Source organism: Dendropsophus ebraccatus, chromosome 3 (genome assembly GCF_027789765.1).
Source record: "Dendropsophus ebraccatus isolate aDenEbr1 chromosome 3, aDenEbr1.pat, whole genome shotgun sequence".
Taxonomy (NCBI): domain Eukaryota; kingdom Metazoa; phylum Chordata; class Amphibia; order Anura; family Hylidae; genus Dendropsophus; species Dendropsophus ebraccatus.
Window position 1 is genome coordinate 69365470 of NC_091456.1, and position 25704 is coordinate 69391173.

The following is a 25704-nucleotide window of genomic DNA, read 5'->3' on the forward strand; positions in this document are numbered from 1 at the left end:
TTCGCATTGTACTTTATGCAAAAATTCAGCCTGTCATTGCAAAGTACAATTAGTGACGCAAAAAATAAGGGGTCATGTGGGTCTCTAGGTGGAAAAATGCAAGTGCTATGGCCTTTTATGCACAAGGAGGAAAAACCGAAAACGCAAAAATCGAAATTTGCTCTGTCCTTAAAGGGTTAATGACTGTTTTACTTACATTTCATCACAACAGTTGGACATCTTTTCTATAGTAGTCATATCCTAAAAGGAGGGAAGAGAGAGATTTAGTTTTATCAATGTTCATACACTGGAATAGCTACTTACTATATATAAGATGTGATTTATATACTGTATATATGCAGTAAATTATTAAGTTAGAGTTTTTATTATTTTTTATATAGGTCCAAAATATTACTCAGCCTTTTAAAGGGGTACTCTGCCGAAAATCTTTTTCTTTCAAAATCAACTGGTGTCAAAAAGTTATAGAGATTTGTAATTTACTTTTAAATAAAATCTCAAGTCTTCCCATACTTATCAGCAGCTGTATGTCCTGCAGGAAACAATTTTCTTTTCAGTATGACACAGTGCTCTCTGCCAATATCTCTGTCCGAGACAGGAACTGTCCACAGCAGCAGCAAATTCCCAAAGAAAACCTGTACTGCTCTGGACAGTTCCTGTCTCAGACAGATGTCAGCAGAGCAGCTGAACATGTAGAACACACAGCAGCTGATAAGTATAGGAAGACTTGAGATTTTTAAATAGAAGTAAATTACAAATCTATACAACTTTCCGAAACAAGTTGATTTGGAAGAAAACATTTTTCGCCAGAGGACCCCTCTAAGATTGGAAACGTCACCCAATTACTAAATGAACAAATTCTGGAGGAAGTCTGGTGTAAAGTAGAATTGGCTCAGTTGCCCCTAGCAACCTATCAGATTCTACCTTTCATTTTCCAAGGAATCTTTGAAGAATGAAAATTAGAATCTGATTGGTTGCTAGGGGCAACTGGGCCAATTCTACAATACACCCCTTTGATAAATCTCCCCCTCTATGTTCACCTCCTTGGCATGTTTTTCTTTTAGGCTGGGTTCATACTGCATTTTTGCAATCCGTTAAACGTATATGTTTTATGGAAAAAACTAATGCAAAAACGGAAGCAATTGTGTGTCATCCGTTTGGATCCATTTTTCCACTGACTTCCATTAAAAAAAAAAAATCTAAGCAGATGCGTTTTTTTTTTTTTTTATAACTGACACAAAATTTGTGTTGACTACATTTTTCTGTCCGTTAAAAGTAACCAATTAAAAACTGATATGTTGAAAAGACTGCAAAAATGCAGTGTGAACCCGGCCTTAGATGAAAAAGGTCGAAAGTTTAAAAGGGGTCTTGTGATGACAATTCTTGTTCATATGGGTACTTACAAAGAAAGATCTCTAAAAAGTGAATTCTCTTTATACACACCAATCCTGCTCCAAATATATAAACACACACACAGACACACATATATATATATCAGAGAGCTTTATACTGCAGAGCAGTGCATCTTCTGAGCTGTGGGGGTGCCATGTATGCGTGTTTAGTATATGGTTGGCAGACACCAGGTTAATGGCGGCTATGCATTCAACATATAAAAAGAGTTTCCAGGGTATACGCTTAATGTAGGGCCAAAATAAGATATGAAGAGGCTCTATGAATTCCCTGCCACATAAGATGTTCTGCAAAGTCAACACAACACTGGCATTAACATGGTGTATCTTGCAGTGATCATCAAAGCATAACATGATCAAGTCTGTATGTGTAGACTAAGTCAGTACACTGCGTGAACAAGTTCTATGAAGGGTCACAAGACCAAAACACAGTTACTCATTACATTGGGATTAGCAATATGCGACATAAAACCACCACAACATGTGGCTGTGGATAAGATGGAAGTCAGCCAGTCATATCAAACTGCAAATCATATGATGCTGGAAGCCTAACACACAATAGTCAGCTCAAAAAATGCAAGAAATACTGTTAGGAAGACCAAATAAATGTCATTCACTTCTAACAGGATAACTCGTTCTACCTGAGCTTTGTGTTAATCCCATTAATATATCCATTAAGTTCACTTAATCAATAAAGAACTAAGTAATTAGACAAGAGTCTACAAATAAGCACACTGAATCCCTCCTATAAAGAAAGTCTGGTGAGAAATCAGTCAGGACAAAGTCATAAGTGGCAAGAGCCACTACTGTTTTTCAGTCTTCTTAAAAGGGAATCCATCCTGTTTTGAGCTATCAAAACTGCTGGCAGCCCTATACACAAGTTGGGAGTGTAGTCCTGGCGAAGTCGCCTTAGAGTGACGATACATGTGGGGTTCGCTCTTCTGGTATCCCTCCTTACCATGCCTTGGACTAACATTTAGCTGCATTCCTCCCAGTGTCCTTTTGCTCAGGATTTGTTTGGTATTTTAGTATTTGCTTCACTCTCAGTGGATATTCAGAATTTTCTCACATCCTTATTTGTGGCCAAATATTTAATTCACATACTTACTGTATTGGGAGTCATTTTATATTTATTACATTGTATATATTTTTGGGAGGACTATGAACTGTACATCCGTTATTTACATTGCCATGGTATGAACTGGACTAATGATCTTGGGTGCTCCTGGTGAGGACACTGCACTTTGGGTCCTCTGGTGTTTATGCCTTGTAAGGTTTTTTTTAAATGTTTTTAATCTTGTAGCAATTTTGTTTCAATAAAGAGATCTTTTTTATCTTAGAATAATGTACCACATTTCCTATTGTTCTTTTTCTCTTGGGTGGTAAAGAACAAACTACAGAGCAGTTAGCTTAACATCTGTACTAGAGCTTTTAAAAAAAAAATAATAATAAAATAAAAAATTATATTATATATATATATATATATATATATATATATATATATATATATATATATATATATATTTATTTATTAACATTTGACTTCAAAATTAACAACCTGATGGACCCAAACCAGCATAGCTTTACTTAGGGAAGATCATGTCAGCCTAATCTAATTGATTTCTTTGACTATGTCATAAAGGAGGTTCCCGTGGATCTCCCCTATCTGGACTTCAAAAAAGCATTTGATACAGTTGACCTATAAAGAGTTGATGGACAAATTAGTGAAAATTGGTTGTAATCCCTGGATAGTTGACTGTATTTGTGGTTGGCTAAAGGATAGATATCAGAGGGTTGTTGGTAATGGTGTTTATTTTGAGCAGAGACTGGTTACAAGTGGTGTGCCACAAGGGTCTGTTTTATGACCTATTCTTTTTTAATGTCTGTAAGTGACATAGGAGAAGGTTTGGTAGGTAAGGTTTGTCTGTTTGCTGATGACACAAAAGTGTGCAATAGGGTTGATATTCCTGGAGGTGTCACTAGTATGAAAAATTATCATTCATCATAGACTTTTGGCAAATCTGTGTTATTTTAAGGCTGTCAAAAATCACTACCCTCTTTTCTAAATTCTACACTAAGTTACCAGTACAGCCAGGCAGTAGGAAAAGCTAAATGAATGCTATGCTGTATAGCTAGAGGTATAACCAGTAGGAAGAGGGAGGTTGTGATCCTGCTGTATAGAGCTCTGGTGAGACCACATTTGAAATACTGTGGCCAGTGAACAGGCCCCAGTACTCACCTAAAAAAGTAGGCGCACATAAAACAGATGCAAAGACGTGCTACAAAAATGGTGGAGGGTGTCAGACATAAAACATATCAGGAAAAACGTAAAGGAAACCAATCACACCACTGATGGAGAGTGAACAGGCCCCAGTACCTTATAGCTGCCAGACACTGCACCTTACAATTTTAAAAAAAAAAAACATCTTTAATGCTCGGTCCTGGCGCCTGGTAATCAGACAAGAGGACAGAGTGACATCAGAGTGCCTCCATCCTCTTCCCAGCAACTCAGATACTTGGAAAAAACCTACAGTAAATCTACAGCAACTGAATTAAAACATGCTTGGAATATTATATATATATCCTAAGATAATAAAGGAAATAATATAAGGGCAGACTAGATGGACCAGGTGGTTTTGTTTCTTTTCAATGCCTTGCTTTGTGGGCCAATTCCAGAACTAGAAGTTTCTGCAGAAAACCCCCCTCCCAAAATGGTCATATATATTCCCCATGCATTTCTAAACAGTTAACAAAACAATATTATCTTTATAAGGAATCATGATAATCCACCAAAATTAGGCCCCAGATTAGTCTGCGTGAAGGATGTAGACCAGCTGAAACATCTGGTCACATTATGATGAAAGAAAGACGTTTTTAACTTTAGGAAATAAGATTACCAGATACATGCTATACAAGTGTCTGGGTAAAGTCTAATTACTTTATGTGGGTCACAGATAATCTGCTTGTGCAGACTGTATACACCAGCATTAGAGGGGAAGGGGAAGGATCATTACTTCAATCCCGGTCAAATTACCCAGACCCAGCACTATTTCTTTTCCTTACAATTTATCCTTCCTTCACCAAACACGCACAAGAGAGCACAATGCAAGACAGACGTGTGTGACCCCATATATAATAACGTAGAAAGAAGAATGCACAAAAAGCAAGCTTAACCCCTTCCTCCAATATGACGTCCAGGGACGTCATGAAAAGCAGTGCCAGAACGCATCATGACGTCCCTGGACGTCATGCCTTCTCTGCCTCTCCCCACTGTCCGGTCGATGTGACCGCAGCGTCTATTGGGAGATCTGATGTCTCCTGTCGATCGGGCGGCGGGTGGAGGCTGCAGCACGATGCCTCCTCCCGCCGACACTGTTGTAATCCTTCTCCTCGCCCTGATCCAGCCACCCCGGGTCTCCCCGCCGCCCGATCCACCTTCGACCATCCCCCGCCCGCCCCGATCCACCTCTCCACATCCCCGCCCGGCCCGATTCACCTCTCTATGTCCCCCACCAGCCCCAATTCAGCTCCTCGGTCCCCCCCGCCCTCCCCGATTCAGCTCCTCGGTCCCCCCCGCCCGCCCTCCCCGATTCAGCTCCTCGGTCCCCCCCGCCCGCCCTCCCCGATTCAGCTCCTCGGTCCCCCCCGCCAGCCTCGATTCAGCTCCTCCGTCCCCTTGCCCAGATTCAGCTCCTCCGTCCCCCCGCCCGCCCTGATTCAGCTCCTCCGTCCCCCCGCCCGCCCTGATTCAGCTCCTCCGCCCCCCCCCCCCCCCCGATTCAGCTCCTCCGCCCCCCCGCCCCGATTCAGCTCCTCCATCCACCCCGCCCGCCCCGATTCAGCTCCTCCGTCCCCCCCGATCCAGCTCCTCCCTTGTCCAGTCTGGCTCCCCCCCGGGCCCCCCAAATTCAGCCCCCCCCCCCCCCCCCCCGCCTAACGATCAGGTCCCTGCACTGATCGTTTGAATCAGTTGCAGGGACCTGAGACCTGATCGTTTGAATGAGTGTCAGTGTGTAACACTGACATTCATTCACTATATAATGCATTACAGCACAGCTTATGTGCTGTAATGCATTATATATGTACCTGCAAAAGTAAAAAAAAAAAAAAAAAAAAAAAAAAACACCACACACAAATACATAAATAAATAATTTAAACAAATAAAATTTATTAAATCAATTGAAATAAATATACACATTCCCCATTATAAATGATTCCCTATGAATAAGATACACATATTTGGCATCGCCACATCCGTAATGACCCCGTCTATTACCCCTTACATTAATTATACCGCCTGATTAACACCATTCAAAAAATAAAAAAATAAACCAAAATGACAATTTTTTGTTAATCCCACCCCCTAAAAACTATAGATAAAAACAATCAAAACGTCCCATGTACCCAAAAAGGTGTACCACTATAAATGTCAGCTTATGCTGCAAAAAAAAAAAAAAAAAAAAAGCCCTCAACTCCATTGGCGGAAAAATAAAAATATTGCTGCTCTTACAATATGCAAGACACAAACAGTATTTATAGTATAAATGCCATAAACTATAACAAAAGCTATATAACATGGATATCACTGTAATCGTACTGACCTGACGAATAACAATAACATGTCATATGTGACGTATAATAAACAGCGTACAAAAAAAATGATGAAAAACAGCTGCTAAATTGTGTTTTTTATTCGTACCACCTCATAAAAAATTTTATAGAAAATTATCAGGGTGTCACATGTCCCCCAGAATGGTACCAATGGAAACATCAACTTGTCTTACACAAATATTTTGGCACCGCAAGGCCTCTGTGACATGGTATAATGGCTAAAAAAAAACCTGAAACAAAAAAAGTCCCCAAAATACTCCAGGTCTCTGTCATGTCTGCGACCTGTGCTTGAGTCAGGTGACGCACTGCGGCCACATATGGGGGATTTCTAGAAACATTGGAATAAGTGGAATATATATTGAGTTCCATTTCTCAGTTAGTATTTGCTGTGTTAGAGGAAAAAAATGATTAAAATGGAATATCTGCCAAAAAAATTAAAATTTTAAATTTATCCTCCAACTTGCTTAAATTTCTGTGAAACACCTAAAGGGTTAATAAACTTATGAAATGTTACTTTGAATACTTTGAGGGGTGCAGTTTTTACAGTGGAGGGATTTATGGGGGTAACTAACATACAGGCCACACAAATCCACTTCAGAACTGAACTGGTCCCTAATAAAATCTGAATTTGAAATTCTCCTGAAAATTTGAAAAATCGCTGCAAAATTTTGAAGCCCTCTAACATCCTAACAAGTAAAAGGACTTTCACCAAATGACGTCACCATAAAGCAGACATGTTGTAGATGTTGCATTAACAATTAGTTCATGTGGCATAACTATTTTTCTCAGAAAAAAGAGAATTTTGAACATAAAGGATTGTAAATTTTCAAACTTTTGCGCAAATGTTGTGGTTTTTTTTACAAAAAGTGTATCAACCAAAGTATACCACAAACAAAGAGAATCAGAATAACCGCGATAGTCAAAAGCATCTCAAAGTTATCACTACATAAATAGAGACAGGTCAGATTTACAAAATAAGCCCTGGTCATTGAGGCCAAAACAGGCTGCGGAGGCAAGGGGTTAATATATGTATACAGAAAATAATTTATACAATATTACACTATACACTAAGTATAGAAGAAAAGGAACGACTCCTTACCGTTAATATACCAACAACCTGTGTGTAGAACAAACTACACATTCCTCCGAACATGACAATCCCCATAAAAGTTGATATCCTCAGCAGTGCCAGTTCATGTCTAAATACAAATAAATCCTGCAAGGACCAAGCAAGATCAAATCAATCATAATAATACGCGGAGGGTGTAATTCACCTACTGATATGTTGGTATGTGACCGCACCTGTAGGCTTCACTAAAGTACACGTTTATGACATCACTAATATGTATAGTCAGTTTTTAGTTGCTTTTGACAACTCAGGACTACAGAGAGGATTTTAATGGGGGAGGGGGAAGATTTTTTTATGCTAACTTTCTGACTTTAATTTTGCAATTTGTACAATTTTGTACAGCAGTGTACCATCTACCAGAGATTTACAGACAGGCAGTCTGTTAGGCCATGGTATGCAAATATAGAGACAGACACGGGGCCCTTGCTGGCCCCTTGACTGTCACGACAACCCATGGCTACACAGAACTGTATCAGAGGGTCACAGATGGTGTAAGCCCCCTTCCTCTATCACAGTCAATATTAAATAAATTATTCACAGAATAACACACATTACAAAGTTATACAACTTTGTAATGTATGTTATGTCTGTGAATGGCCCCCTTCCCCGTGTCCCACCACCCCCACCCGTGTACCCGGAAGTGTGGTGCGCTATACATACCTGTCACGTGCCGACACCAGTCTTCTATCTTCATTCAGCGACCGTCTTCTTCGGGCGGACGGCGAACAGCTCCGACTGTTCCGAATGCAGTCCGCCCTCTGCAGCGTCATCCGATGCTGACCCGAGATTGGCTGAGCATAACTGTGCTCAGCCAATCACGGCTGAGCAGCTGATGACGCGGCCGCATCATCAGCCGCTCAGCCGCGATTGGCTGAGCATAACTGTGCTCAGCCAATCGCAGCTGAGCACAGTTGTGACGCGGCGGAGGGGGGACGGGCGGCAGCGACTCGGCCGTCCGTCGATGACGTTTGGCACAGGATGGCGGACAGCCTTCGACACGGATCAGGTAATGTATAATACACCACACTTCCGGGTACACAGGTGGGGGTGGGGGGACACGGGGAACGGGGCGATTCACAGACATAACATACATTACAAAGTTGTATAACTTTGTAATGTGTGTTATTCTGTGAATAATTTCTGAGCGCCGCAATACCCCTTTAATCTTAAAGTTGTATTAGATGGCCCAACCCATCTGGTAAGAGAGCACCGATCTTCTAGATCAGTATTTACTTACAGTCTATTGCACAGCTCGATAGTCAAGTGGGCAGGGCTGCAAAAACATAGGCCTGCACGGACATCGCTCCCTATCTGAAATGGATTCTGTCAGCTATAATTTACATTCCAAACAGCTAACACTGTTAAATAGCTGTTAGGTCAAGAAGACATGTTACCTTTCCTATATCCATCTATGCTTTCAGGGTGTGGAAAAATGCTTTCATTCTATGACAGTCAGAGGCTTTTCCAAGCTCCTGAATAGCTGCAAGTTGGAATGCCTGCTCTCTTCCCCCTCTCTGCTCGACACCTGAAAACAGAGTCCCAAACAGGGAAAGGTATAGCAGAGGGAGTAAGAAGGTTTTACAGCTTGCTGCATTTCAGAAGCTTAGGAAAGCCTCTGTTTTTGTTCTTTTTGACCATAAAACCAAAGCATTTTTTAAATGTTATAGGAACCCAGCTGGATATTTGAAAGGTACCAATCACCGACCTTCTGAGATGTTGGCAAATGTACAGAAGCCTAATAAAACTCCTGAATTTGTAAACTAATGTAGTAAAGAGTGCCCAATGTACATTCTTCCATCTTGTACTCCATTTCTTGAAGTGGTATACTGATCACACAATCACTTGTCTTTCTGCAGCACAAAACACTGGGCACAAAACACAATGCTCCCCGGTGTGCTTTGTGCTGCAAAAGGCAAGTACAAGGGGCTGTAGAGAGATATGTATAGTTTAAGGGCAAGGGCTGCATGGAGAAACGATTATCAGCTGATCGCGTGGCCGTGTCAGTACACTACCGAAAACTTTCAAATAATATTTAGGGTAGCTTCACACGTACCGTATCGCTGCGTTTTTAACGCTGCATTTTTGGTGCGATTTTTACATGTGAAAATCAAAACTCGCATGTAAAAATCGCACCAAACACGCAGCGATTAAAACGCAGCAATACGGTACGTGTGAAGCTACCCTTAAGCACCTAACATCGTAATTAAACATAATGCTGGGAGCTCTAAGGTCCACTCTGCAGGACACTGTCTGTGCACGGACATGTTTCTGCGGACGTGTGCATCAGCCCTTACAGTGATCTTCTTTGTAACCCACAACAACCAATCGCAGCTCAGCTTTTATTTTACCAGCTCTCATGAATATTTAAAAGCTAATCTGTGATTGGTCACTATGGACAAAGAAAATTATTATAGTAACACTGCTTGATAAATCTTACTTAAGCACTTACAAATAAAGAACATAAAAAATTGCATACCCAATTGATGGTTTTCAGCGGCAAAAAGTAGTAGTAGTGGCAGAAATCTAGAATAAGAGTATAGCCACTAAGAAGCTGTGTATAGAAGCAAAGCTGGAGAAACAGCCAGTGGTTATCTTCTCCAACACAGTTGTTTATCCTGAGGAAAAATATCAATAAGAAAATGTCATCTTATCGAGTCATCACCATTTCCGTCTTATGAATGAGCCAATTTTAATATAATCAAGCAATTAAACTAAGCCCATAGAGGGGTAGTTGTGGAGCAGTTGTCCATAGCAAGCAGCCATCAATTTCTAAAAGGTTTTATAAATCTCCAGCATAGATTTTAAAGCGACTCTGTACCCACAATCTGACCCCCCCAAACCACTTGTACCTTCGGATAGCTGCTTTTAATCCAAGATCTGTCCTGGGGTCCGTTCGGCAGGGGATGCAGTTATTGTTTTAAAAACAACTTTTAATCCTACAGCGCTGTGTCTAACGGCCGGGGCTTACATTTGTATATGCATTAGGCTGGCACACCTCTCCTTCTCTCCTCCCCACCCTCCTCATCATTAGGAATGATCCAGGAACATTTACTGCTGTTTGAGCTTTGCACAGGTGTCTTAACGATCCAGCCCATGTTCATATACACACAGGTGGGGAATAGAAAGCAATCTGCCTGGAGCATTCCTAAAAATGAGGAGGGTGGGGAGGAGGGAAGGAGAGGTTGTGCCAGCTTAATGCATATACTAATGTAAGCCCTGGCCGTTAGACACAGAGCTGCAAGTTTAAAAGTTTTTAAAACAATAACTGCATCACCTGCCGAACGGACCCCAGGACAGATCTTGGATTAAAAGCAGCTACCCGAAGGTACAAGTGGTTTGGGGGGGGGGGGACAGATTGTGGGTACAGAGTCACTTTAAAGGGTTTTCCAACAAAGGACACTCAATACCAATCCACAATTATCTAATGAAAAGGAAAAAAAAAAGGTTTAACAATTACCATGGACAGTGGTGATCCATCCTCCTGACACAGTGTCCGCATCGACTGCAGTGGTGAGAGCGTTTTGGTCTCATCATATTACATTTGTTGCATAGTTCCCAAAATTCTTTTTCTATAGAAAGGAGAAAAAGTTTTTACTGTCCTTTAATTCCCACTTATTTATCCTTCTGGATTATTCTGAATGGAAAACGTACAGAAGCTCATTAACATTCTTGAATTTGTAAACTAATGTAGTAATGTATGCGCTTCCACCGTGTACTCCATTTCTTGCAGCGGTATACAGATCACACACTTTCTGCAGCACTCAAAACACCCTGGGCACAAACCACAAAAAGCCAAGTACAAGGGGGAAGCATGGAGAAGGCATGTCTCCTTAAAATGTTATATCATAGGTGTTGTTTGAACAATGCTTCAAGCACCTATGTTATTTGATATTTCAAGGAGACATGCCTTTATCACGTGTCATCACTTGAAGGGCAGTTTGTCTCATTGAAACGCTGATGTTGTTTGAAGAATGCATCTTTACTGCTCAGATGCAAAAATTATGAAATATATGAACTGTAATTTTTCTGCATAGGGAGAGGGAAGGTAAACTGCTGCCAGACAACGCAGTCAGATGTGCATATTCTTTAGGGTGCCTTCACACCTACCGGATACACAGCGGATCTTACTTCTGCGGATTCGAAGCGAGAACCGCTGCGGATCCGATACCATTCACCCCTATGATAGCACATATTCGCAGCGGGATTAACATCCCGCTGTGAATATGTGCTTTAACCCCTCGCTGTCCGCAGCCCCGCCGCCCCATCCCCGGCTGCATCCCCTATCTCCGGCCGCATCCTGCAGCCCGCCGCCGAGAGCATAAAGTACCTGCTCGGCGGCGCGGCTGCAGTGAGGCTCCCGGCTCCGCTCCCGATTATTAGCGGGACCGGAGTCGGGAGCCTCACTGCAGCCGCGCCGCTGAGCAGGTACTTTATGCTCTCGGCGGCGGGCTGCTGGATGCAGCGGGGGATGGGGCCGGAGATGGGGGATGCGGCCAAAGATGGGCTAATGCGGCGGCGGGGCTGCGGACAGCAAGGGTTAAAGCACATATTCACAGCGGGATGTTAATCCCGCTGCGAATATGTGCTATCATAGGGGTGAATGGTACGCTGTGGATCCGGTAGGTGTGAAGGCACCCTTAAAGTGAATTGCAAAAGCATCATTTAGTGATATATTTTGGTACATAACAGGAGGTGCACTTTAATAGGCCTAGCTACATATTGTTTGCTATTGCAGTATATTGCCCCATGCAGACAGAGCAAGAGAGGCGGAATTGTCCACCAGCCTCCGTGTCATAATGACACTATGGGAGGCTCGCGCGGCTCCTCTCTCCGCACTGAAGAATGAACATGTTCATTCTTCAGCACCGAGAGATGCAGGGCGCGAGCCTCCCATAGTGTCATTATGACACGGAGGTGGACAATTGCAGGGCCTATCACAGTTCAGCCTAAGAGGCTGGGCCTAGGATGGAACCTGTCGATGGGTTTATTTAAAAGGATTTATTAATGTAATGTGTAATCTCTGATATACTGTGACATACTGTCACCCATACACACCCCTTCACCTAGCTGTTAGGCAGCAGTGCAACCAATAGTTCATACCAGCATTTGACCCTCTGGCACAATTGCGTTTCTACTTTTCGTTTTGATGACAGAAAAATGGAGCATGCACAGAAGTGAGAAACCAGGAAAATATATAAACTCTTATGCAAACAAATGAAGACTGCAAACTGATGTACAAGTGTCAGGTTTTTTAAAGCCAAAATGCAGTTTGTATCAGTTTACTCATCATTTTTGTGCTTATCCATTCAATACAGACAGATCCATTTATGAATGAGAAAAAGTGTTAGGGCTAATGCACACGTCCACAGAACTCCGTCCGTTCACGGATGGTGTTCTGTGAAGTGGACACTGTGCCAGTACACTAGGGCTAACTTTCAAACAGTATCGGAGCTCTCAACATCATAATTAATCATGATACTGGGAGTTTAGAGGTCCAGTCCACAGAACACCATCTTTGCACGGATGGAATTCTGTGGACGTGTGCATTAGCCCTCACAGTTAGGGTATTGATACACCAGACCGCCGCTCTCTTCTGTTGGCCACCCGTGCGTGTAATAACACAGACAGCGAGCAGGGAACGAGGAGCAAGTGAGTGCTGACCTGACAGTTTGCTCCTAAATATCGGGACGTATTAGGTGGCCCTAAGTGAGGGGAAATTGCAGCAGGTGGGTGGAGATATGCCAAAGAGCTCCACGATAAAAAAAAACAGTTGTGACAGAAAACTATTGAGTATGATGTTAGCTGTATAAGCAGAGAGGATCAAAGCTGTGACAGGTTAGTCAAAGAAGTCCAGTGACACACTGCTGAGGAAAGGACTGAAGAGAAGGAGAAGAGCAGCTAGAGCAGAAAGGACTGCAGTTGCAGAGATAGATTCCTAGGGTCCTATTACACTGAGTGATTTTTAACGATTAACGACTAACGATCGCAAACGAAATTGTTTATCGTTTACCTGAAATTGTTCTCCATATTACACAGAACGATAATAGTTAGTTACGATCGTTACTATGATCGTTATTGCGATCGTTACTATAAACGTTTATTCCTTCTGATCTCAGAAAAACAATGAACAATGTGCAATTACACTGAACGATTAGTGGAAAAATGCGGAACGTGAGCGAACAAACGTGGAATTACAGCGAACAATTAACGATAATTTTAGGTTGAGATCTAAAGCAATGATCAACGACATACGAACGATTTTTCGATCGTTGCCTGAAAATACACAGAACGATTATCGTTTAAATTCGAACGATTTAACGATTTTTCACACGATAATCGTCCCGTGTAATAGGGCCCTATGGGTAATATTTTGACATATTAGTTACATAGTGGTTTTCGGTCCAGCCTACATACCATGTCATAAAAGTTCCTATGGACACATCTAGTGATCATCTATACTTTGCTTCCGGCCCGGCCTAGAACCCCGACTGAAGATTTCCATGACTGGAATTGGGAAAGGCTGAAGTACCCCCTTGTTAGTGAAGCTCTTTGTTGCAGGCGACTACAAACACCACTCCACACAAGCCAAGTAACCCATCTTAGGCCGCCCGCCACCTTAACAAGAACTCTAAGTGAAATGGATTGTACACGTTCTTTTGTCAAGGTAAGCCATTTCAAGTAAAGAAATTACTGCTGCACCACCTCCCTCCTCATCTCACTGTCTGTACCACACCAATATCCAGGGCATCCATGCCATCAGCTCAGACAGCAATAGCAGCTAATTGGCCCCAGGGGAACCAAAAGGTAACTGACCAACATAACCATGAAAGACCATCAGGTGCAGTTACCTACTAAAACCTCTACAGTGGACCCGCTGAGAGGGAGATATTAAAAAAAAAAGCATTAAAGAGCAGATTGCCCCCTGCTGAAGCCCTCTGGACCACCACTAACCGTGACAAGTCAGTGTTAGAGAACAATGTGGTGCACTACAAGGCCCAGCAATAAAGCAGGTAGCGACATCACTCTCAACTCCCCTGCAGTTCATTAGAAAAACCTTCATCCCAAGAGCTAAAGCCCTATATACCAAGACAGAGGCCATAGTCATCCAAGTTTAATATCTGTAATATTACCATGCTGCTGAAACAACAGGAGTTTCTGGAATTCAAAGCGCTCCCTCTAATATATGTCATGCCTTTTGTGGGACTGTTTACTCAGGTATGACTCTCGTTTTTGCACAATAGAGTATAGCAAATGCAGACATAGTGGTTGTCACCCTTGCATGAGCTTCTGTGACAGTAAACTTGCTCACTTACTACTTACGTTAGAACTTGGTCATTAACAAATAGGAGTCTGAAAATAGACCAGTAAGTCCTAGAAAACCTCTTTTAAAAATGACTCCTTTTACAAAAATAAGTTTTGTGCTAATATTTGGCACATGAAGTCATCTTAAATTTGCTGATGCCCCCTCTGACCCAAGGTTCACCAAAATTGCCATTATTTAGCAAAAAAAATAAAAATAATTAGAACCATTACCTGTAAGGGGGATTTTTGGACTATCTTGTAATTTGCCAGGATCTGCAGTTGATGCTCTTAAAAGTGAGACCACACAAAAGAAGGAAGCTGAATAATAAGCTGAAAGGCACAAAAACATTAAAACATTATCAAAACTATACACACATTTCCTTACCACCTTAGGATATGTGTACACTGAGGAATTCTCCCGTTGTTCATCTGTGGTAGTTGAGGCCTCATGGAGGCCTCCAGTGTCATACCTACAGCGGCTGATCAGGCTCATGCCTATGAAAGGTACATTATATTGCAGTATAGATCAGCATTACAATGTAATGTTACTGTCATCAGGAAATACTGAAGTCAAGAAGAAAAAAAAAGACAATCTCAGAATTGCTAGGATACGTTATAGCATCACGGAGCTATAACCACATAAGGTGAGACAGGCCAGATTTCAAAAATTGGCTCTGGTCCTTAAGGTCATTCTGGACCTAAAGGGGTTAGAGCTATATGAAGCATAAACATAGAAAGGTAACTCTGTAACCTACCCCATATTGCAGCAGCATTTACATGTCCCTCCTCAAAGCGTGGGAAAAGGATGAGTTTTGGAATAAACACTGTGTTGTAGAGCCAAATGAAAAAGATAACTCCAACACAGCACCATCCCTGCGGATCAACAACAAAGTGTATCGGTAGTCCCATTTTTCACCAGTCTGTAAAAATAAAGGACATAAGTTACACACATTGTGCAGCATTAAAAATATATATTTATAAAATTGAATGGTTTCGGGTATTTAAAGTGAGAATTAACTTTTGGTAAACCTTAGGTAATTTACATCCCTTAGTCCCTAGTACTTCATATTCCTGTCCTCTGTAAAATCCTGTTGGCTGCCACTACACAAGAGGCTGCCCTGTGCGCAGTGCTTCTGACCTCTTTGCTAGCTCCAAACCAGTCTAGATTTCAGCTACAATTTGCTTGAACTTTGCAGCACTCCTATAGACTGCCAATAGTAGTAATGTACACGTGTGACCATTGCTCCATTCAGACAAGAGACTCAGGACTCCCCTTTTTCCAAGATTTTGGGTCAGAATCTGTACAGGCTCTCAGCAAAGTTTTTCCAGCACAATATAAAAAAAAGTTCTTTACCCCTTAGTGACCGCCGCACGCATATTCACGGCGGCCACTAATGGGCTTTATTCCGATGCGTACGCCTTTTAACAACGGGCGCATCGGAATAAATTACCGCCCGGCGGCGGCTGCAGAGCGGGTGATCAGCGGTCAGTGTGACCGGTGACACCCTCCTGTAACTGCCCGGAGCGGAGGATTCTCCGCTCCGGGCAGTTTAACCCATTAAATGCCGCTGTTAACGCGTGACAGCGACATCTAACGGGTCCTGGTGGATCCCGGACGGTGCCGCAGGTCCACTTACGTGATCGCGATGTCCCGCGGCGCCGTCCGGGGTCCCGATGTCTCCATGGTGATCCTGATACATCAGGTACTGCAATGTATTGTATCAGTGATCAAAGAATTTTACACTAGTGTACAGTAATGTACACTAGTGTAAAAGTAAAAAAAAAAAAAAAAGTGTGCACCAAACACAACACGGCCCCCCCAGCCCCCCCAATAATAAAGATGCATTACATTCCCTATACCCAATAAAACGTGACATAAGTGATCAAAAACACAAATCATATACATATTTGGTATCGCCACGTCCGTAACAACCCAATCTATAAAATTATATCAATTATATTGCACGGCACACGCTGTAAAAAAAAATAAATAAAAAAACAGTACCAGAATAGCTGTATTTTATCAATCCACTTTAGAAAATACATCATAAAAGAGATCAAAAAGTCATATACATATAAAACTTGGTATCAATAGAAACTACAGATCTTCCCGCAACAAAATAAGCCCAAAACCAGCTCTGTCGCGCAAAAGATGAGAACGCTATGGATCTTGCAATGCGGCGACAGTTTTTGTGGGTTTTTGCTAGGAAGATAGTTTCTATTGCGCCAAAGTGATAATAGTTAAAAAAACCTATACAAATGTGGTATCGCCGTAACCGTAGCGACCCAGAGAATATATGTATTATGTTATTAGTGACCGCCGATACGGATTTTTATGGCGATCACTAATAGGCTCTCTTCTGCTGCCATCAGCTCTTTATGGTGATGGCGCAGAATAGTGCAGCGGCGCCGGTAATGCCCGCAGCCCCCTCCTCTCAGCTACCGGAGGTAGCTGAGGGGTTGGGGCAGAGTATGGGGTCAGTCCCGGCCAGTCCCCTCCCTGGCGATCGCCGTTATTACCAGTATAACGGCGGCCACCGGTAACAGACATTGCCAGCGCAGCTGAACGCTTTCATCTCTTCTCACCGTGAATCCACAGTGAGAGGAGATGAGAACATGTCCCCCCCCCCCCCAGAATTAACCCTAGTGACCTGGTCACTGACCCTCCCCTCCCAGGGCGGCCATCTGATCCAAGATGGCCGCCGCCATCTCTGTGAACAGACTCTGTTCACAGTGATGGATTCCTAAAAATGATCAAAGCTTCATTCTCTCCACCACCGGAGGTGGCGGAGAGCATGGGGCAATGATCGGTGACCACCCGGTGTGGTCCCAGTACAAGTGATCAGCGGTATATACTATATACCACTGATCGCTTTTTCCAAATGGTGCCGGAACTTTTTTACGCCTGTCACCAAAGTCAAGTGCCCTGGATTACCCGTAACCACCCCAGATTGCCCGTAACCTCCCCAGATTGCCCGTAATCTCCCCAGATTGCCCGTAATCTCCCCAGATTGCCCGTAATCTCCCCAGATTGCCCGTAATCTCCCCAGATTGCCCGTATCCCCCCCAGATTGCCCGTATCCCCCCCCAGATAGCCCATAACCATTCCAGATGCCCGTAATCTCCCCAGATAGCCCATAACCATTCCAGACAGCCAGTAACCACCACAGATTGCCCGTAACCACCCCAGATTGCCACAGACTGCCTGTAACTACCCCAAATTGCCTGTAACCACCCCAGATTGCTCGCAACCACCTCAGATTGCTCGCAACCAGCCCAGATTGCCCGTCACCACCCCAGATAGTCAGTGAACACCCCCAGATTGCCCGTCACCACCCCAGATAGCCAGTGAACACCCCCAGATTGCCCATCACCACCCCAGATAGTCAGTAACCACCCCTAGATAGCCAGTAAACACCCCAAGACTTCCCATAACCACCCCATAAAGCCAGTAAACACCCCATAACTATCCCATACAGCAAGTAAACACCCCCAGATTGACCGTAACCACCCCAGATTGACCGTAACCACCCCAGATTGCCCATAACCCCACCAGATTGCCTGTTGCCACCTCAGATAGCCAGTTAACACCCCAAGATTGTCCATTACCACCCCAGATAACCAGTACCACCCCAGATAACCAGTAAACACCCACATATTGCCTGTAACTAAAATGACACTCCTTCTCTTCTGAGCCCTGCTGTGTGCCCATACAGTGGTTTATGCCCACATATGGGGTACCATTGTTCTCAGGAGAACCTCCGTTATAAATTTTGGGGTGCTTTTTCTCCCCTGTTCCTAGTGAAATAGAGAAATTTCAAACCAAACAAACATGTTATTGGAAAAATTCTATTTTTTTTAATTTTTACGGTCTAGTTTTGAATACTTTCCTCCAATACCTGTGGGGTCAAAATGCTCACCCCACCCCAAAATGAATTCCTTGAGGGGTGTACTTGCAGAAATGGGGGGAATTTTTTGGGGGGTTCTATTCTGCTGACACTACAGGGGCTCTGCAAACGCACCTGGCACTCAGAAACTTCTTCAGAAAAATCATGCACTGAAAATGCTAATTGGCGCTCCCTTCCTTCCGAGGCCCGCTGTGTGCCCACACAGTGGTTTATGCCCACATATGGGGTACCGTTCTACTCAGGAGAACCTGCATTACATATATTCGGGTGAGTTTTCTCCCCTGTTCCTCGTAAAATTGAGAAATTTCAAACTAAACAAACATATTATTGAAAAAATTCTATTTTTTCATTTTTACTGTCTTCTTTTGAATACTTTCCTCTAATACCTGTGGGGTCAAAATGGTCACCACACCCCAAGATGTATTCTTTGAGGGGTGTACTTTCCAAAATGGGGTGACTTTTTTGGGGGGGGGGGGGGGTTCTATTCTGCTGACACTACAGGGGCTCTGCAAACGCACCTGGCGCTCAGAAACTTCTTCAGCAAAACCTGAACTGGAAATGCTAATAGGCGCTCCCTTCCTTCTGAGGTCTGCTGTGTGTCCATACAGTGGTTTACGGCCACATATGGGGTACCATTGTACTCAGGAGAACCTGCGTTACAGAATTTGGGGTGCATTTTCTCTCATGTTTATTATGAAAATGAGATACTTTAATCTTAAATATATTATTGGAAAATTTCTATTTTCCATTTTTTTCCGGCCTAATTGTAAATACTTTCCTCCAGCTCATGCTGGAGGAATGCTCATTATACCCCTAGATTAATTCTTTAAGGTGTCTTGTTTCCAAAATGGGGTCACTTATGGGGGTTTCCAGCATACAAGCCTCCTAAATCAACTTAAAAAAAGAACTGGTCGCTAAAAAAATCAGTTTTGGAAATTTCATGAAAATTTGATAATTTGCTGATACATTTCTAAGCCCCGAAACACCCTAAAAAAGTGAAATATGTTTACGAAATGAAGCCAGAATTGAGAGGACATATTGATAATGTGACTTACTAACTAATTTTTGTCATGTGCCTTTTTTTTTTTAGAAGCAAAGAATTTCAAAGTTCGTAAAGTGCAAAATTTTCAAATTTTTCATTATATTTTGATGTTTTTCACAAAAAACACACAAGACAGTGACCAAATTTTGCCACTAATAAAGTACCATATGTTACAAAAAAAAAAAAACTCTCAGAATCGCTAGCATACGTTAAAATCACTGAGCTATAAGCGCATAAAGTGAGACAGGTCAGATTTTGAAAAATGAGCCTGGTCATTAAGGCCCAAACAGGCTCAGTCCCTAAGGGGTTAAATCTCATTAATATTAGGGTAGCTAATTCGTACCGGATTCGCAGCGAATTTCACGCTGCGAGTGTGCAGCAAAACCCCCACGAATCCATGTAGTGTGAAGTTGAATGGGGTTACATACCCGCAGTGGAATTTTCATTTCGCTGATAGTATGTAACCCAGCCCCTTTAACTCCTTGCAGCCCACGCCCAGAGCATACATTACCTGCTCGGCGCCACGGCTGCATGTGAGGCTTGCGGCTCCCATCAGCCAATAAGTGCTGTCATGCACTGACTGGCTGATGGGGACCGACGAGAGTCGGGAGCCTCACAAGCAGCCGCAGCGCCGAGCAGGTAATGTATGCTCTAGGCACGGGTGGCAGGCTGCAGGGGGTTAAAGGGGCTGGGTCACATACTTGCAGTGGAATGAAAATTCCGCTGAGGATATGTAACCCCATTCAACTTCACACTACATGGATTCGCAGTGGATTTCGCTGCAAACTCACAGCGTGAAATCCGCTGCAAATCTTTCCTAGAGTCTCATTACCAGCCGCAGGAGCTCAGTGAAATAGTTTTCCCGTTTCGATGCACTGATGGGTATTGTAAGAGTGACTTGGCTGGCACCTTGGGTTCTCTTCGCCTTTCTCCATCAGCCACCGGAGGACAACGTGATGATGCTGGGGAGCGTAGTGCCATATAAGGGGGGGGGGGGAAATCGACCTGCTCTGACAACTGAATGGGTCTATTGTGCTCGGAAGGGAGGGTAGGGAGGCGGAAGGGTTCTGGGGGCTTGATGTAAAAAGGAGGCAGATGTCTGTCAATTGGTCAATAGGTTTAATATCTCAATGTAAGCACTTGTTATTACTCTTTTTCTGTTTGGTTTGTTGGGTCCAATGTTTGGACCACAGTACGGATGTTTGTTGATATGTAATTGTCTTGAAAAATTCTAATAAATATATATTTGAAAAAAAAAAAAAAAAAAAAAATCCGCTGCAAATCCAGTACGTGTGAAGCTACCCTTACTGTAACGCAGGAAAAAAATCTGCAGTGTAGCCAACCTACGTGAAAACATTCTAAAAGACACAATCAATTTTACTGCAAAGCCTATTATGGCTTCTTTGGGAAAGGCTCCAGAACCGCATATGCATAGGACATCTCGGTAAGACAGAAGAATTTTTACATGAGAATACTACATGGTGTAACAAATTGGTGCTCTGTTGTAAATTTAAAAGGAAACTTTTCAGTCTGATTATGCCGCCTGCACGATATAGTGACAGACATGCCATATCCAGTGGTCTGTTACTGGTGCCAACATGTAAAGTAGTTAATAAACTTATTCAAGAAGTGTCGCTCCCTCAATAGTAATAGTAAAATTTCTCCCTCTAATGCTGGGTTTACACGGAACAACTATCGTTCGCACTTGCATGATAACGATCGAATACGAACGATAATCGTACGTGTAAACACAGCGAACGATCGAACGACAAGTGAGAAATCGTTCATTTTGATCTTTTATCTTGTTCTTAAATTGGCGTTCGCAAAAAATTCGCCGATCATTCCGTGTAAACAGTCGTCGCGCGAAAGTCCAGCCGCCCGCAGCCTGGCCCCCTGCGTCTGGTCGATCGCCACCCCCGCTCCGATCGCCCCCCACCCCGAGCATACGTTACCTGCTCCGCTTAGCAGGTCTTCGAAATCCCCGGCTCCCCTCTTCAGCACATTGATTGGCTGAAGAGATGAGCCGGGAATTTCAAACGGCTCCTCTTCAGCCAATCAGTGCTCCTCTTCAGCACTGATTGGCTGAAGAGGAGCTGTTTGAAATTCCCGGCTCCCCTCTTCAGCCAATCAATGCAAGGCAGCACTGATTGAAATTCCTGGCTCCCCTCTTCAGCCAATCAGTGCTGCCGTGCATTGGCTTTAGAGGGGATCCGGGAATTTCAAATGGCTCCTCTTCAGCCAATCAGTGCTGAAGAGGAGCACTGATTGGCTGAAGAGGAGCCGTTTGAAATTCCCGGCTCATCTCTTCAGCCAATCAATGCGCTGAAGAGGGGAGCCGGGGATTTCAAAGATCTGCTACACTGAGGAGGTAACGTATGCTCGTGATGGGGGCGATCAGAGCAGCAGTGGGGGGCGATCGGAGTGGCGGGGGTGGCGATCGGAGCGGCGCAGGGGGCCGGGCTGCGAGCGCGCGATCGCAAAACGATTTTTCCGTACGATATATCGTACCATCTAAACGCTGATCGTTATGAAAAAAAAAATCGTTACTCCGACATCGTTAATCGTACGATTGGGCCAATTATCGTTTCGTGTAAACCCAGCATAACTGTGCAGAGTCAGCCATGAGCATGTGGGTGGAGAAGCAGCACCTAATGAATATGTTACACTCATCACTAGCAGCACCATCCATTATGTGGAGCTGGGCCTTACAAAAGGAGGATATAACTATTATGCTAAAATAGTAAATGACTCAACCTGAAAGTACAGCTAGGTCCACAACAGATCATCCCATTTACTGGGAAAAACATCACTGAATGCAATGCTAGCTTTTGTGGTGGACCCACACGTGTCGCTGGGATCAGTTTGTTTGCTAAAAGCAGTGTGCCTGGGATTTTGTCTTCTTTTTTACTATATACCTAAATGAGTCTGAAACTGATTTTAGGCCTGTACAGCTCTATTTTTCCAAATAATTTTAAAATTGTGCAACATTTCTGAACAAGCATTCACCACCTCCTGACAAGGTATAAAATTATAAAACACACACGTTTGGAGATTTTTGAGCAGGCAAGATAGATTGTCCAAAAATTTGTGCACACGTCGTCACTTTTCATGCAAATAGAAAAAATGCAGTCACTAGAATTATACATTTCCCCTATTGTGTTAAATAAATATGTAACTGGGTAACAAGTGTGTGCTTTTGCCCTCTGTAACTTTGTATGCTGTGTATTGATTGGGCGTGATATGGCCTGACAGGCTTCAGATGCTTTACATCTCGGAGGATCACAATGAATCACCACACAGAAGCCCTTCCATGAACAGATGGTCGTGACGTATGGAAAGCAACTATAGATTTTTACTGAATTACAAGACGAGAAAGAGAAGCAGATGAGGTCATGTCATCTGCTTTAATAATACATGCACTATGTCACTTTCACATTTAAAGACTGATTTTTAGAAGACAACCCCCTCTGAATAGACGTGTGCTACGCTTCACGCTACACTTCCGGCAATCAGTTATTACAAAGGAAAGTCACGTCTGGTCTGCAGCAGCCTCTCATCTCTGACTGGAAAGTATGTGGTAATAGACAGCATTTACAGGGAAAATAGCGACACTCAATTGTAATCTAGTAAAGGACAAGTCCAGTTCTGCTCATTCGCCGGACGTACACTGCTTTTGTGCAGGACTCATTTAAGTCAATGTAGCCGTCGGCCGCACGCCAGGCTGCACGCCAGCCTCCTTTTTTCACTGATTTTTTCCTGAGGTGTAGTCCGACGTGGGGCCAAAAACTAGATGTGAACTTACCCTAACTCACCTCTCCCCGTGCCTCTTGAGAGCTGAATCGCCACTCCAGGAATCTCCAGCAGAGCAGACATCACGACCTGGCTGATGGACTGGATGCTCAGTGACTGAGACGGGGTGCCACTTCAGTCACCGATTGGCTGGACTTCTCCTTTAAACGTTTTCAGGAGGGATACGTGAGAAGGCTTCCATAGGCTATGTTCACACAAGAGATTACATCACTAATTCTGGCAAAAGGTAGTGTGAAACAACATCTGTTCATAGCAGAACTGCCGTTGTTTTTACAGCGTGTGAACATAGCCATAGGGTTATCTTATATGGAATGCAAGTATTGGGCTATGTTCATAATGCATTTATGTATATCAGCATCTCACAAACAAAAAAAAGATGTCAGAGTATACGGTGGTGCAATACACAAGCCCAATTATTTCAATTGACCAAATGTATTCAACTAGTGACTAAGCTCTGGCCACTTTCGTAATGTATAGGTTTCTTTAGGGTAGCTTCACATGTAACGGATTTGCAGCGGATTTCACGCTGTGTTTGCATGGCCCTGCCGCAGTCACTGATTAACTGAGCAGGACAGACGGGAGTCGGGAGCCCTACATGCAGCCGAGCAGGTAATGTACACTGCGGGCGGCTAAAGGGGTTGTCCAACAAAAATCTTTTTCTTTCAAATCAATTGGCGTCAGAAAGTTATATAGATTTGTAATTTACTTCTATTAAAAAAATCTCAAGTCTTCCCATACTTATCAGCTGCTGTATGTCCTGCAGGAAATATTGCTTTATTTTTAGTCTGACACAGTGCTCTCTGCTGACATCTCTGGCCGAGACAGGAGGTTTACTATGGGAATTCATAGAAAATGGAGACCGAGTTCCTGTCACAGACAGCGAGCGATGAATGAGGAGCAAGCGAACACTGACCTGACGGGTGCTCGCTTGCTCTGAAATATCAAGCCGTCTAATACGACCCTAAGAGATGGCTGTATACATACCGCTATACACCAGTGCCCCTTGATGACAGGTACTACATGCTCAGGAATCTTTCAGATGCTGCAGTAATAGTGAAAGGTGAAGTAATACAGAGGAAATGTGAGAACTCCCAGTGTGGTGAAATATCAGCCCGTATGCATCACCGCCATTACATCAATGTCCACTTAGATGATTCAAGATCTTATTTCCCATTCTTATCAACCGCACCTTTTACCATATGTTAAACCAGAAAAACCACTATATACTGTACACGTGGGTGTCCAGGAGCGAGTGGGAGAGAAACGGTGCTGGGGCGTGGAGGGTTTGTATACCGGATACGTCACAGGGTTGTGATAGAATGGCATTCAGGGCTGTAAGCTCCACTAAACTCAATGGAGGGTGGGCAGCGTCATCCAGATACATCAACATCTGTTATCAAGCAGAGGTGCCCCCAGAGCAGCGCTCATGCCATAGACACACACTGATCCCCTTCTGCAGTCACTGGGGTGACCGTCCCTCTGCTCATACTATAGACATGGGCTGAGAAAGGGCCTGTCAGTGTATGATCAGATCCGAATGATCTCCTATGGTGGACCCCAACATACACCTGAACACACATACATACACTGGCCCATTATATTATATAGCACTGCTGTATATACTCACTCTGTTGCCTCGGACAGTATAGTATATATATATATATATATATATATATATATATATATATATATATCTCTATCTATCTATCTCACATAGAATCCTATGGCACAGCAGCCCAATGGGCAGCCATGCTGGAAGCCTCACCCCATGCTGTCTGCCTTATTTACTCCTGGTTGGTCCCATCCTGCAGGACCTCGTCTTCTATGTTCACCAGCTCCATAGCTGGCAGTGTATTGTCCCTATGATGTGGACTAGATAGCGGGCAGCAGTCAGTCCCTGAGGCCAGCCATTCCCCTGCACCCCTCCCTGCAGTGACAGCGGTACCGCCACTACACCGGCCTGTCTGTACAGTGTGCACACTCACCAAGCTCTCTCCCCCCTCAGCAGGCAAGCAGGGACAGGGAGACCCCGTGTAGAGGCTGCCTCACATCTGGCCCGCTCCGTCCCCCAGCCCGCAGTCACCGGCTCAGCCCGTCGCCGTGTTCCGCCCTCCGCTTCCTGTTCCTGCAGCAGACAGCGTGCACCGCCCTAACGACCACAACAACACGGCGGCCGCGCCGCTTCCTCTTCCTGCCTGTCCGGCCAATGATAGCGCAGCCGTGACTCACGTGGGCAGGCCGGGAGCTCGGTGCTCTGCGGCTCCATGGAGACGCCGCTCGTGCTGACCGGATGCCGCGTGCTTCTTATCGGTAGTCCGGGCTGCAGTGTGGCTGTAGGGCTGTATAATGCTATATAGTGCCCGGAGCATACATGGCAGCCTGGCACACGGCACGTACCACCTCCCTACCGGTGCTGCCCTTGGTTGCAGCCACATCCCCGACCATTCTACTCATTCTCATAGTGTCCCCTTAAGATTAGGTGAGGGAAATGTTCCT

General features: G+C 43.8%; 1 protein-coding gene across 1 annotated transcript in view; it reads right to left on the reverse strand.

Annotated features, from left to right (window-relative positions):
• The window catches only part of ZDHHC21 (zinc finger DHHC-type palmitoyltransferase 21), a 28195-nt gene extending 2792 nt beyond the window's left edge, over positions 1–25403 (reverse strand). Inside the window, exons 1-7 of the mRNA XM_069964286.1 lie at positions 25194–25403; positions 15204–15368; positions 14680–14778; positions 10604–10715; positions 9623–9761; positions 7117–7233; positions 197–240 (exon numbers count right to left, since the gene is read on the reverse strand). Of these exons, the coding sequence (XP_069820387.1) occupies positions 197–240; positions 7117–7233; positions 9623–9761; positions 10604–10715; positions 14680–14778; positions 15204–15357 (665 nt within the window). The 5' untranslated portion in view covers positions 15358–15368; positions 25194–25403. The remainder of the gene's footprint in view (positions 1–196; positions 241–7116; positions 7234–9622; positions 9762–10603; positions 10716–14679; positions 14779–15203; positions 15369–25193) is intronic.
• Positions 25404–25704: the final 301 nt, after the last annotated feature.